Consider the following 15,536-nt stretch of genomic DNA (forward strand, 5'->3'; position numbering starts at 1 on the left):
TATGGCTCAACCTAACACTAAAAAATTAAAATAACCAAATCACAGAACTAAAAATGAAAAATGGCAGAGAGAGAAAGGAAACACCAAACGAAAAAGAGAAAAGATTGTTCAAATTACATTTATTCTTCTCCCAGCCTCCTCAGCAGTTTATCGATTATAGATGGAAAAGGATCAATCTCAGTGCTTCAAATTCATAAGATTCACTTCTGGGCATTATCTATCACTTATTATTTAGTAAAAATGAGCTTTAAATGTTGATTTAATTATTTTAGTTCAGCTGATGTGGGTGTATTTATATCGATGTCATTCCAAACCCAATTTAATTCCTCCCTCTCCCTCATCTCGCACATTCATTTAATCACCAAGTGCCAAGGATTCTACCTGTGAAATTTCTCTCAAGAAGTTATCTCTTTCTCTATCCCTTCTGCCACTAAAACAAACCAAGTGACAATTATCTCTTGCATGAATTGCTAACAGGTTTTGCTGCAATTTATCTTATTCCATTCTAACTCAATAATACAAATAATAACAATAACAAACCAAGTAACAATTATCTCTTGCCTGAATTACTAGGTTTTGCTGCAATTAATCTTACTCCATTCTAACTCAATGATAATATAAATAATAACAATAACTAAGTGGTTAATTTATACTTACCAGGGGCTATGAATTGTACGAAGTGTTTTCATGCATTATCTAAGTTATTCTAACTACTCTACAAATAAGATACTATTATTACCCCATTTTACACATAGGAAACAAAAGGTTTAATTGTAAATTGCCCAATGTCAATGGCCTGAATACAAAACTAGGATTTGAATCAAGATAATCTACCTTTAGATGGACACACTAAATCACCTTGCATACTGCCTTCCAAACCTGAATATATGATCTGCCTACTTAAAATGACTTCCCATTGCCTGAGATATTAAATATGCCTTATTTAAGCTTTCTAAGATCTGGCTCCTACCTACCTTCTCTGACTTTACCAACTTTCACACTCTGAAACTGCCAAGCTCTTTATCACCCTTGAGAACATGCTTTACCCCTTGACTTTTTGTGTGTGTGTGTGTGTGGTACGCGGGCCTCTCACTGCTGTGGCCTCTCCCATTGCGGAGCACAGGCTCCGGACGCGCAGGCTCAGTGGCCATGGCTCACGGGCCCAGCCGCTCCGCGGCATGTGGGATCTTCCCGGACCGGGGCACGAGCCCGCGTCCCTTGCAACGGCAGGCAGACTCTCAACCACTGCGCCACCAGGGAAGCCCTCCCCTTGACTTTTAACATCACACATGCCATGCACACACGTCCCCCTCTCCTACCACCACAATCCCCCTCCCTGGATAATTCTGAACAAGAGAACGTTTTGAACCCTTAGATGAGAAGTCCTTGTCATTTGCTGCACAACAATATGTATCCTCTTTTCTATAGCCCTCATGCAACTTTATTCCCAATGGTTAGTTAATTGCCTATTTCCCTCATTAGACTGTAGATTCCCCCAAACCAGAGAACAGGTATATTTTATTCATGGGCATAACCATAAGACCTTAACACACGGCCAGCACAAAGCAGGCTTTCAAAGGTATTTCTGATTGACTAAACAACAAATGCCTAATAAAACAACAGGCATTTGTTTTTGGATGGGAAGACCTTTAAAGTAAAATCCTAGTATGGTAACAGTTTAATTCACCCATAATTATTAGGTTGATGCATGTGAAATTGCCTATTTGTAAATCAAACACTGTCAGATATCAGCAAATTTAATATGACCAAACCTAATTATGTCTTTATAGTCTTATAATTCGGAAAGACCTTGAAAACTGCCTGGACAGATATGACTTACAGAAACTCATCAGAGGGTACATGAATTTACAAAGATGGGATATAAGGACTTAAAAATTATTTTCACAAATAACAACTTAAAGGAATAGTATCTCAGCCCATTAGAAATTCTATAACAAAAATACCATAGACTGAATTGCCTATAAACAATAAATTTATTTCTCATAGTCCCAGAGACTGGGAAGCCCAAGATCAAGGTGTTGGCAATTTGGTGTCTGGTGAGCATCCAGTCATCTTACACTGTGTCCTCACATGGCAGAAGGGGCAAGGGAGCTTTCTATGGTCTTTTTTTATAAGGATACTATACCCATTCATGAGGGCTCTACCCCCTTGAGAGGCCCCTTGAATCTTGAATCTCCTCTCAAAGGCCCCACCTCCAAACACCATCACATTGTTGGGGGTGGGGGTGGTATTAGGGTTTCCAACATGAATTTTGGGGAGCCAAGAACATTCAGTCTATAGCTGACCTACTATGGCAACTGCTATAGTGGAGCAGACAATAAAGTTCTGAAAGTCCACTGCCAATCTGTTTTCTTACAGAATCAGACAGCAAGAGTACTGAGTTGTGAAACAGTAGAATCACAGGCTATTTTGGGGGCAGGACTCAAACATTCCATTTCATTTTTCCAGAATGTTAAAGCTTAAAGGAAACTTAAAGGAAGCTCAACCATTTACTTCAGCAACCTCATTTCAGCAGAGAAAAGGAAATAGTCAGAACCTCATCCGAGTTCATGTAAGCCAGTGGCAGAGTTGAAACTAGTACCCAGACACTTCCTAACTTCATGGCCAGTGATCTTTTTGCTAACTTGATCCCCTTTTTGTTTAGTATCCACAGGAGGTTCTTATGATTAAATATTATTGAATCCTTGACTATTACCAAATCGACCAGGAAGAGATTTTTAATTAAAATGAAGTTATAATTAGATATTTAAATTATTTTTCCAGACTGGTAAAATGTGGCTGGGCCTCCAGGGCTTCCCTTGGACAATAAGAAATGTAAATATCGATTATGTGGCTCTGGATAAAAACTTGAAATTCATGGCAAAAGACTGTTACCACTGAGTTTTGCCACTAAAATCACTAGCGAAAACAATGCAAATAGGTTTCAGAAAACACAAGGCTGACTGGATGGAAGGAAAGAGAAACATCAGAACACGCTGCTATTTCATTATTCTTTTATTTATTAAAAGAATCTGTTAAGGAAGCCATTCTGATGTAAATTTTTGGTACTAAGCAAAATAGTCACTGATATAAGAGGTGAAAAATAACCAAAAGAAAGAAGGACCAGAGGATGATTCTGGAAGCCGGAGACCAGAAAGCACCCTCTTTTCCCTCCATTCTCAACTCCAATTTACTTGATTTACCAGACCCAAATAGCTATAGGTCTTACAGCTGGGAGTAAGAGAGCCTGTAAGAGTCCCTGTGGATTACTTAGGGCTTCTTTCCCCTGTGCCTGACAAGTTCTAACTAGAGACTAGGGTTGAGGAACCCTCTGTCAAAGACCAGAAAGAACAGAAAACTAAAAATCCAGGAGTATTTGGTCTGCAGAAATTTATTCCATGAAGCCAAGGGTAGTTCAATATCAAGAAGTCTATCAGGGCTTCCCTGGTGGCGCAGTGGTTGAGAGTCCGCCTGCCGATGCAGGGGACACGGGTTCGTGCCCCGGTCTGGGGGGATCCCACGTGCCGCGGAGCGGCTGGGCCCGTGAGCCATGGCCGCTGAGCCTGCGCGTCCGGAGCCTGTCCTCCGCAGCGGGAGAGGCCGCAGCAGTGAGAGGCCCGCGTAACGCATAAAAAAAAAAAAAAAAAAAAAAAAAAAAAAAAAAAAAAGAAGTCTATCATATGTTGATAACGTGTCTACTCCAACAACAAGTTAAAGGAAATCATATTCACTATTAAGTGCTGAAAAAGTCCTTCATAAAATTTCAGTAGACATTCCTAATAAAAAAAATCAAAGCCTGAGACAGAATAAAATCACTTAAATAAAATAAAAAGTATTAACAAAAAACCCCCACAACTGAATAGCATGCTTTCCAGAAGTCTGAATCACTAAAACCATTTTAATTAAAATTAAATTGGGGCTTCCCTGGTGGCGCGGTGGTTGAGAGTCTGCCTGCCAATGCAGGCGACACGGGTTCGTGCCCCGGTCTGGGAGGATCCCACGTGCCGCGGAGCGGCTGAGCCTGCGCGTCCGGAGCCTGTGCTCCGCAACAGTGAGAGGCCCGCGTACCGCAAAAAAAAAAAAAAAAAAAAAAAAAAAATTAAATTGAACTCAGGAACTCAATAGGGATGCTATCACCACCATCATTAAACACTGTCTTAATGCTTCTATCAAATATAAAAACAAGAAAATTTAGTAGCCTGCATAAACAGTGAAAAAAGAAGTGAAACTGTTTTTGCTGCTATTATCACATACCTGAAAATCTTAAAAGATGCTAGTATAAAATTAGGAGGACTAATCAAAATATCAAGAGGTAGATGGATAGAGAATTAGAAAAAATTAATGTCTATTCTCTGTTGTAGCAATTAGCTACTTAGAAATGGAAATCAGAAAAAAAAAATATTCCATTTGCTATAGCGACAACACTCTAAGATAATTCTTAGGAATAAATTTAACAAAAGAGGAACAAGACATATATGAAGGCAACTCTGAAGTCTTCAACAGACATAAGACCTTGACAAGTGGAAAGGCATACCATATTCTCAGATGTAAAGATATTATAACAATGTATCTTATAACCTAAATTAATATGTGAATTAAATGTAATTCAAACTAGAATCCTTATATAACTTTTCAGGATAATGGTGAGACTGGAGAAAATGACTTTAAAGTTTATATGGAAGATTAAATATGCAAAAATAGATAAGAAAAATATGAAACAGGAAACAGTGAAAAAAAGACTTGCTTTACTGGATATTAGAACATAACTCAGAGCCTCTTTAACCAAAACAGTATTGGTATAGGAATACACAAAAATAAATAAATAGAACAAGCTAGAAATCAATCCCAGCATATATGAGAATTTAAGATATAACAAACATGGCAGTTCTACTCAGTAGGAAAATAGAAGTAGCACAACTGGTTATCCATCTGGGAGAAAGTAAAATTGGACTGCTATCATATGCCATGTACAAAAATAAATTCCAGATGGATTATAGACATAAAAATATAACATGCACAATAAAATTCACAAGGAAACGTTGGAAAGTATATTTACAAAATCTAGAGGTAGGAGAGATCTTAACCAGGATGCAATTTTCTACATAAAAATTGAAAGTGTTTCGTATGGCATGAAACCATAAAGTTAATATAAATCTAAAATTCTAGAAAGATATTTATGAGGAAGCTACAAAGAATATAATTATATAAAGTACTTAGAAACTGACATCTTAAAGTTAATAGAAAAATATACAAAGAATATAAAGAGATGGAAGAGCAAATCGCTCAAATTTATTTGTAGTCAGGGAACTGCAAACTAAAGACATACTGGCATCACTTACATCCACTGACAGCAAAAATTACAGTGATAACTAATACTGTTTGGGATATGTGTTAATAGGTACGTTCCTACATTGCTGGTGGAACTGTGAACTGTCATAGCCTTTCACAGAGGCAATCTGGACATAAGTAAATTAAATACAAAAATTAAATAACAAGTTTAAAAAACATATTACCCATTGATCCAACAATCACACTACTGAGACTATTCAATAAAAGTCAAAGATTTAGAACATGTGTAAGATTGCTTAGCAAACACTATTTAGAGGCTAAAAACTTGAAACAAAATAAATGCCTACCAATAGAAGAATAACTGAATAAAAGATTGCACTGTCTTAGTCTGCCTGGGTTTCTATAACAAAACACTATAGACTGGATGGCTTATAAACAGCAGAATTTTATTGCTCACAATTCTGGAGGCTAGAAGTCTAAGATCAGAGTGCCACACAGCTGGGCTCTGGTGAAGGCCCTCTTCTGGGCTACACACTGCTGACTTCTAGTTGTATCCTCACATGGTGGAAGGTGGGGAGGATCTTTCCCGAGACTCTTTTATAATGGTGCTAACCCAAGCATGAGGGTTCTGCCCTCATGGCCTAATCACCTCCCTATCACCTTGGTATAGTGGTTAGGTTTCAACATGAATTTTAAGGGACACAGTCAGACCATAGCACCTGCTATCAATATACACAAGAGGGCTTCCCTGGGTGGCGCAGTGGTTGAGAGTCCGCCTGCCGATGCAGGGGACGTGGGTTCGTGCCCCGGTCCGGGAAGATCCCACATGCTGCGAAGCGGCTGGGCCCGTGAGCCATGGCCGCTGAGCCTGCGCGTCCGGAGCCTGTGCTCCGCAACGGGAGAGGCCACAACAGTGAGAGGCCGACGTACCGCAAAAAAACAAAAACAAAAACAAAACAAAAAACAACACAAGAATGTTCACAGCAGCTTTATAAAAGCTAAAACGGGGAGAAATAAAAAAGCCACAAACATCTATAATAGCAGAACAGATTTTTTTAAAGTGTGATTTATTCATACAATGGAATATTCTCAGCAATTAAACAAACGAAAACAAATATAAAACAAACTACTGATACACTCCCAAAATGGATGACCAAAAGAAGTCAAATATGAATGAGTGCGTGCTGCATGACTGTATGACTGTTTGTAAATAAAGTTCAAGAACAATCAAAACTAATCCAGGGAAAGATTACAGTAAGTCCCCTTACATATGACGAGTTCTGTTCCGAGAGCGCTTTGGTAAGTCCAATCTGTTCCCAAGTCCAACAAAGTTAGCCTAGGTACCCAACTAAAACAACTGGCTATACGGTACTGTGCTGTAATAGGTTTATAATACTTTTCACACAAACAGTACATAAAACTACAAATAAAAACAAAAAATAAAGAAAACATTTTTAACCTTATAGTACAGTACCTTGAAAAGTACAGTAGTATCAGCTACATCACCACTGCTTTCATGCTGGCTTCTGGACATCCTGGGCTTGAAATAAAGATTCTGTACTACTGTACTCTATACAGTACCGTAGAGTAAAGAACACAAAAGCACAACCACTTGTACATGATGCACCATGTGACAATGTACGCCAGATACGTGAACTAACTTACATGACTGGACATGCAAACGTGTTTGCATCTTTGAGTTCGCAACTTGAAGGTTTTTTCAGGGGTGGTGTAGGAGTGGTTATGACTAGAAAGGGACAATAATAACTTTTTGGGGTGATGGATATATTCTTCCTTTTGGTAATGATCAGAGCAGTGTATTCATATGTAATGGAGCCGTACACTTTAAAGTTGTGTATTTTAGCCTATGTAAATTACAGCTTGCTGTAAAAATAAATTTAAAAAAATTTAAAGTAGTTTCTCCCCTCAAAAAAATTCAGAGCAAATTTTTAAAATGTCAATTACAATAATAACTACCAGGTTCCTATTCGAGAAACAGATATCACCATTTTCATGGAACCAGAAAAATAGAGTACTTCATGTCTTCTTTTTTTTTTTTGCGGTACACAGGCCTCTCACTGTTGTGGTCTCTCCTGCTACAGAGCACAGGCTCTGGATGCGCAGGCTCAGTGGCCATGGGTCACGGGCCCAGCCGCTCCGCGGCATGTGGGATCTTCCCGGACTGAGGCACAAACCCGCATCCCCTGCATCGGCAGGCGGACTCCCAACCACTGCGCCACCAGGGAAGCCCAAATACTTCATGTCTTTAAATTATCTCTATGAGTAGCCACACCAAAAATATTTAAGAAATAATTTTTGGCCAAACATTTCAAAGGACTTCAAAATGTTATAATTACATATCCAAAAGAGCATTTGCCAATAAAAGAAAAAAATCAACTAAGTGTACTTTTGCTAGCCATACATGTTGCATAACCTTGTTCTTCCATGTCTCCAATGGTACTATGAGTACAACGCTCTGCCATTCTTCCATGCCTGGGGAGGTCTTTTCTGGAACCCATCTTAAACTTCATATTCCTGATAAAGACTCTCCTATTCCCCCAGGCTGAATTAATCACTCCTTTTGATGGTTCCCACTGTGCTTTTCCAGACTATCACATGATTTATGTTAATTGCTTTTGTGTTTGACCTCCTAGCTCCAGCACTGTGGTTGTAATAGGCACTCAATATAGCTGGTTAAACAATAACATCAACATAATGATGGGAAACAGAATATCAGTTCCTGAAGGAAAATACATCTGTCTGGAAACAAGATGATGAATAGAAACACTAATATTCTGAGCAAATAAAAGTCATTTTTCTCCACTTAGAGGGTGGGATAGGGAGGGTGGGAGGGAGATGCAAGAGGGAGGAGATATGGGGATATATGTATATGTACAGCTGATTCACTTTGTTATAAAGCAGAAACTAACACACCATTGTAAAGCAATTATACTCTAATAAAGGTGTTAAAAAAAAAAGTCGTATTTCTGCTGAGGAAAGATCTGATTTCATGTTCAAATGTTGTCCTTACCTATAAGGTTTTTTTTTAAATTATAGTTTTATAGAGATACTATTCACCTCATAACGTTTTAATATATTTTTAAAAGAAGTCCCACCTTTTGTCACTTTGGAAATTTTTCATATATTACTGGGGGTTCTGAGAAATTCATTCATAATTCAGGTTTGGGATTTGCATATCACTGGAGAAACTGCTTCCTAAAGATAAAAACTTGAAGAATTTTAGAAAACAAAAACAAATCTTATAACCAGTACCATGGGTCCTGCAAAAGGCACAAAGCACAGCCTGACCTTGCAAAAAATTAGTTTAAATTCTTGTATACTTGTACAAGGAAAAATTTCGTTGCTTCACTTGCAAAACCTTGAGCAATTCATGAACTTGAGAAGCGGATACTATAAAAAATAGAATTCTTCACTTTAGAGGAATGAACTAAAAGGGAATATGGTTTACAATAAAAGAACCATGTTCTTCCAATTGTAAAAACTAGGACTAGGCCTTATCTACAAAGAGCACATTTCTTTGAAGTGTGAAAAGGATTAAAATAAACAAAGGGGGCTTCCCTGGTGGCGCAGTTGTTGAGAGTCCGCCTGCCAATGCAGGGGACATGGGTCCGTGCCCCAGTCTGGGAAGATCCCACATGCCGCAGAGCGGCTGGGCCCGTGAGCCATGGCCGCTGGGCCTGCGCGTCTGGAGCCCGTGCTCCGCAACGTGAGAGGCCCGCGTACCACAAAAATATAAATAAATAAATAAATAAATAAAATAAAGAAAGGAGGGCTTCCCTGGTGGTGCAGTGGTTGAGAGTCCGCCTGCCGATGCAGGGGACGCGGGTTCATGGCCCAGTCTGGGAAGATCCCACATGCCACGGAGCGGCTGGGCCTGTGAGCCATGGCCGCTGAGCCTGCGTGTCCGGAGCAGGCTAGGCTCCTAGCCTGTCCACAGCGGGATAGGCCACAACAGTGAGACGCCCATGTACCGCAAAATAAATAAATAAATACATACATAAACAAACAAACAAAAGTTTTTACACATGGCACAGCACAACTGACCTAAGAATGAAATTATGGTCAAAAGAGATTCAGATACACAAAGGGTAGAGGCCATCTTTTGCCTCTGAGGTGAAAAGGAAGGAAGAAAACCTATGCCTTCTCCTTTGTGCCAACACTAGAAATATCTCTGGGACAGAAGTATGAAAGTTCTACTCTTACATCAGATAAACGAATTATATAAAATTCTTAGAAATCAAATGGCCACAATGATCTTTTTATAATAAATTTCTAAAAGGACTAATGCTGAAGCTGAATTATCATCCCCTTACCTTTGTGATGAGAATTCGGTACTTTTCTACCAGGTGGTCATTGTTGTGACAACCTGCTAGCAGCTGCCAGACTTCTCCTCGAAGAGCTTCAGGAACACCGCTTCTTACTAAGGATGACAACTGCTTTGGCCTCACACTCAAGTTAAGATGCCTAAAAATAAAGCCATAATCCATAAGTGCATAAAAGACAGCTTCTCTAAAAGAGTGTTATTTTTATGAGAGCTAAACTAAATGATATACAAAGACTTAATAAAGGTAATATATTTTTTAAAAAAGTCATTGAACTAGATGTGGCCAATGTAACTGTAAAATACTGAGTGGAGGAAAGAATTCTGAAGTCAGACTGCTTCTTAAAGTATCTTTAAATTATTACTCTACTTTTTTTTTTGATAAAAAGCAAAACTGGAAACCACAGCTTTATGGTTGTAGTTTGTATAAGAAAAACAAAGCAAAATTCCAATCATTTGACACACAGCCAAAGATAAGAGCTCAACTCTGCATCAAAATTGATAAGCAAACTGTGTATTTTTACATTTTACATTTAAATATATATTTGTTCCAAGTGAGAATAAATATAAAGATATATGATTTCAGCAGTTTTCATGACACCTTACTTCCAGTAACTTTTCTGAGTAACTATGGGGGATAAGAAAGTTTCTACTGTACTATTTTAACATCAAAACAAGTCATTAAAGTCTTTGAGCTTCATTTATCTCATCTACAAAATGGGGGAAACAAAACAAATTTTTTGCGGGGTCGTGCTGTGTGGCATGTGGGATCTCAGCTCCAAGACCAGGGATCAAACCCATGCCCCCACTGCAGTGGAAGCACAGAGTCCTAACCACTAGACCGCCAGGGAATTCCCTAAAATACTTTTTTTGGGGGGGGAAATAAAACATCTTGAGGGACTTCCCAGTTGGCGCAGTGGTTAAGACTCTGAGCTCCCAAGGCAGGGGGCCAAGGTTCGATCGCTAGTCAGGGAACTAGATCCCACATGCATGCCGCAACTAAGAGTTCACATGCCACAACTAAGAAGCCTGAGAGCCACAACTAAGACGCGGTGCAACCAAATAAATAAACAATAAATAAAGGAAACACAGCATTAAATTATAAAAAAAATCTTGAAATGTTGGTATTAGTTTACAAAGTGCTTTTGCACATAGTTTTATTTGCTGCTTACAACCACCATCTGAGGTATGTGGTAGTATCTCCAGTTCTACAGATGCAGAAAGAAGTTCAGGGACGTTGATTACAAGACTGAGGTAGCCTCAAACTCTAAGACTAATGAATGCACTATATGTTACGTCATAGCTGCTTTGTGATTTGAAAGCCACCATTACTGACACATAAAGCAGGATCCTGACACGGAGGAATTCTTGTGACTATCAGATTTAAACAGAAGTTACTGGTACAAAATGACCACTATCAAAATACAAAAAGGTCTGAGACTTTTCTCAAAATTCTCCCAGAATACTAGCACAATAATGCACAGTACATTTAAAAATGGTTAATTCTGTGGTGCTAGCACCCTAATAGAAGAGCTATAGATAGTTCAGTATAGTTTTGGCTTTGCTTAGAAAAAAAAACTATATAAAAGTTGAACAGGTGGGAGCAGAAAGGACAAAAGTAGTCCTATTACCTAATTCAAGGATTGGTACACTTTGGCCTGTGGGACAAATCTGGCTCACCATGTGTTTCTGTAAATCAACTCTTATTGAAACAGACATTTTTATTTCTTTATGTGCTGTCTATGGCTGCTTTCACACTGCAAAAGCAGAGTTGAGTAGTTGCAATAGTGACTATTGACCACAAAGCCTAAAACATTTATACTTGGCTCTTTACAAAAAAAATAAACCTAACCCCCAGGATTATTTGATAACCCTAGCTTGATTTATACTGATAAAATTATTTTCAGAATAATTTTACGTCACTTATAATAATAACTAGCTAACTCAGCATACTATTTTATTACTGACATTAGTTCTCTCATTGACTAAAATTCATATCAAAAGGAACTTGGAGAATTAGAGCGCAAAGGTATATTTATTACAATTACTGCCACTAAAATCTAATGTAGAGTTAAATAAACCAGCTTTGGGACCAGACTTGACTGTGTTAAAAATTCTGGGTGCTGTTTACTAACTAGAATTGCTGACTTAATCTCTAAGCCAGTTTCCTCATCTATAAAAATGGATACTATTTTATAAGGTTGTTATAGTTGAAATAGAGCACATAACTTAGCACAGCACCGGATACGTGATAAATCTATTACTTCTTACTATGATTACTACCATTACAACATCTATTATTTTTAATCTAGAATAATCCTGAGTGGTGGTTCTACAGACTTGTATTTTGTAAATGAAGAAACAGACTCAAAAGAGTTAAGTGACCTGCCCAACACCATACAGCTTAGAAACAGGAGAGGTAGGATTTGAAGACAGGTCTACCAGGCTCTAAAACTCCATGATACTGTGGATGGTTCCTATTACAGAACACATATAATAATGATGAAAAAAATAATGACAAAATGAATTGAAGAAGAGAAACTGTATTATTATTTCTAAAGACATGACTGAAACCAGCAAAAACAGTTTTAAACACCCTGAAAGACAGTTGAGACAGATGGAAACTTAGTTAATATATTTGAAGGAGTAAGATAAGGATATCATTTAATCAAATGAATAACAAAATGAATAAACAAAGCTTGATAAAACAAACTCCAAGCAACTGTATAAAATGCTGGTGAGTTCATTTTATAAAACTTAGATGCTATATATAAATGATTTTAAATACGCTATTATATAACCATGTCAAGACTCAATTACATTTCTATTTTAGAGCAGAAACCTTTTTATACAGATGAAATTCCTGCCAGCAGCAGTCCAAACACTCCAAAATCACTGAACTGAAAATATACTGTGATGACAGCATCAGCAGGTTTGTCTCCTGATTGCTAAAGGAATATCAAAAATAAATGAAAACTATTCCCCTGGGGGGCTTTTGCAGAGTTCATTTATTAAAACCACTTGTGTAAAGACAAACCATGCTTTGGTTTGCATTTTCCTCCTGTACACATTTGACATTTCCCAATGTGGAGAGTGTTTTACCAGAAGTGTAAAGCACTGTGAGAGTGCTAGAAGCAGATGATGCCCATTTGTAGTCCCATCCCTTAAGGGCATGAAGGTTTTTTTTAATGCTGAGACAGTTTTACTAAGAATAGAGTGAAGGTTTCAACAGTTAAAACTTCCGAGAAAAATAAGACTCCAAAATAACAGGTCCATGGGGAGCTAACAGACAACCCTAATAACCAGAAAGTCAGAAATAGAAAACTACTCAGATCACTTTCAAGTTCAGCTCTTTTCAGCATATACAGGCATCCTACACAATGGGGAAAGGAAACTACATAAATGTCTCACCAACTTGATTTACCAGATTGTCTCTGATACCATTAATAAATACCTGAAGGTAGTGTACTCTCTTTAGACAGCCTAGAGGATAGTGTTTAATTTTGTTGTCAAACCATCTTTTGAGCTGATGAGAAATTCCTGAATTTTACAAGTGTTAGTAGGAAAAGTAATTAGTAGAGCAATTAATATATACCATGTTTATAACATGCTGCTCTGTCAGTTGAGGCATATAACACAGATAAGGAAAAATCCCACCTGGAGTCTCTTACCATGGCTCTATGCACTGTGTGAGCATCTTCTAAACCTGATTATTGTTTATAGTCTTAACAACTGTGTATTATCTTAACCAGTCAGTGGTTCCTAACCACTTTAATACAAATGACTTCTTTTCTTGTTTATTCTCCCCATGCTTTCCATGTTTGAATAAATATTTTCCGCAACAATGTGAATTTATTACGTTTCTGATATTTTGAAAGTTGATCTCAGATCTTCACTACTACCCTTATAAACCTCTAAAAACAGATGAACCTCATACTTAGGTTTTTATTATTGGCTCCAAAATTCAATAATGTTAGGTAAAATTCCATACCCATAAAATAAGAATTAAAGGTGAAAAGGAGAACTATTCTATTACAACTTACCATTTAGACAGCAGTTCTCCCCATGTTTCAAGAATTTTCTCTGCACATTCTTTGGATACATCACCAGATCCACTCAAGAGAGGTTCATCGTTATCTTTAATAAACAAAACACACAAAAAAGGATAACAGAGGTGGCTATGCTAGCCAGAAGAATGACCTGGAAACATAACAGTCAAATTTGAAAGATTTTACTGGGAACAAAGTATCATAATTTCTCTCTTTTAGTGTATAGTTATAAGTACGAGGAAAATAAAAATGGTCCCAGGTGGAATGTTGTTGTAATCTCTTTAATTCTCTTTTGCTTTTCATATAGGTCTGTATTATGTCAACTGCAGAAAAGAGCCATATAATTATAAAATGATAGGACTCAAAATATGAGTATGTTCTCTCACCTATTCCAAAGCAAACAGCTTTATACATGAAAATATATCGCAGTCTTATGTATAACAGTTAAAATTACAAACCACCTAAGCATAAGCTACAAAAATAAGAAAGCAGAGAATGTCAGAATAAATTATGATACATGTTTACAATGTAAATTTGTGTTGACTCTTGTTTACATAATGATCTGGCAAAATACCACAAAAAAATAAACATAAGAGCTAAATCTTCATTATAATCTATGTTAAAAAACAGAAAATAGTCTGGAATGGACTACACCAAGACATTAACACTGAGTGATGGAGTTATGATTCTTTTTCCTCCTTTATGTTTTTATGACTTTCTAAATTTTCTACAATGACATAATTTATAATAGAAAGCACAAAAATATTTTAAAAAGGACCAAAACGAATCATTTCAAACTTAGTTCAAATAATTAGGAAATGTAAATGTGAATATGAAGTGAAAGATTATAAGACATAAAGACAGTGAAAAAAGTGGCAATGATAAAGGCATGTGAGACAAATTGAAAAGTGTAATGAAATTGGAGGGAAAATATGAACCAAGACTTACTTAATAATCTTCTTTTGTTGGACACTTGGGGAGTTTTCAACTTTTTACTACAAATAATATCAGGATGAACATATCTCATTGCTTTTATTGGGTATATGCCCAGAAGAGAACTCCCTGGGTTAAAAAATGCATGCTTTTAAGGATTTTGAAACTTACTGACAAACTGCCTTCCAAAATGGTTTTACCAATTGATATTTGCACTAGTTGGGTACAACAGTACTTGTTTCCATGTGTCCTCAACCAATGCTGTATCTAGATTTTTTGGTTTAACCTGCCTTAAAAAGTTTTGATCTTTACACCTCTGATGATTACATCATGAATTGGCATCCCTTTAGAGATGGCATATCTGAGCACTGATTTTAAAGGCTCAGAAATCCAGGATACTTATTATTAAACTTATTTACATTATAATGCCTTGAACATTATCAGCAGTTTTCATAGTGAGTTACAGAAGAGGACAGACTGAATATAAGTGAGACCTCTGCAGATAGATAAGGAAAAGAGAAAGGCTCCAGTGCACTAAGACAAACTTCCCCTGCTTCATTATTTTGCCAGAATTGGCCCTACTTTCTAAATACCTCAAGTAACTACTCATTAAAAATGTCAATATAACACAACGTCTTTGGGGGACGACAGCTACTAAAAAACGTACTAAAATTTACAAGAGATAATTCCTTTAAAGGGATTAGGAAGACCTATCTTACAAAATTCTCTTTTACTGTCTGGATGTGTTCAGAATGTTTTCTGAACACCTCCCATTTATAACTGCTGGCTTCCGGCCCTGTGAGCACAAATGTCCTATGGATAAGGAGCCTCTTTAGAGGATTACAGCCATTTCTTTCCATGGAGCAAACATCACAACGCGACCAGTTTCCCTTGTTTGTATACTCGGTTAGAGAGAATTACCA

The 15,536-nt window shown here is 37.3% G+C and overlaps 1 protein-coding gene across 9 annotated transcripts in view; it reads right to left on the bottom strand.

Moving 5' to 3' along the window:
- RABGAP1 (RAB GTPase activating protein 1) overlaps positions 1–15,536 on the bottom strand; it is a 160,433-nt gene that overhangs the window by 72,225 nt on the left and 72,672 nt on the right. For all 9 annotated transcript variants that reach the window (XM_032634102.1, XM_032634105.1, XM_032634104.1 and 6 more), the window contains 2 exons: positions 13,675–13,768; positions 9,624–9,774 (listed from right to left, as the gene is read on the bottom strand). In XM_032634102.1, the coding sequence (XP_032489993.1) occupies positions 9,624–9,774; positions 13,675–13,768 (245 nt within the window). The remainder of the gene's footprint in view (positions 1–9,623; positions 9,775–13,674; positions 13,769–15,536) is intronic.

Source organism: Phocoena sinus, chromosome 6 (assembly GCF_008692025.1).
Source record: "Phocoena sinus isolate mPhoSin1 chromosome 6, mPhoSin1.pri, whole genome shotgun sequence".
NCBI classification, from domain to species: domain Eukaryota; kingdom Metazoa; phylum Chordata; class Mammalia; order Artiodactyla; family Phocoenidae; genus Phocoena; species Phocoena sinus.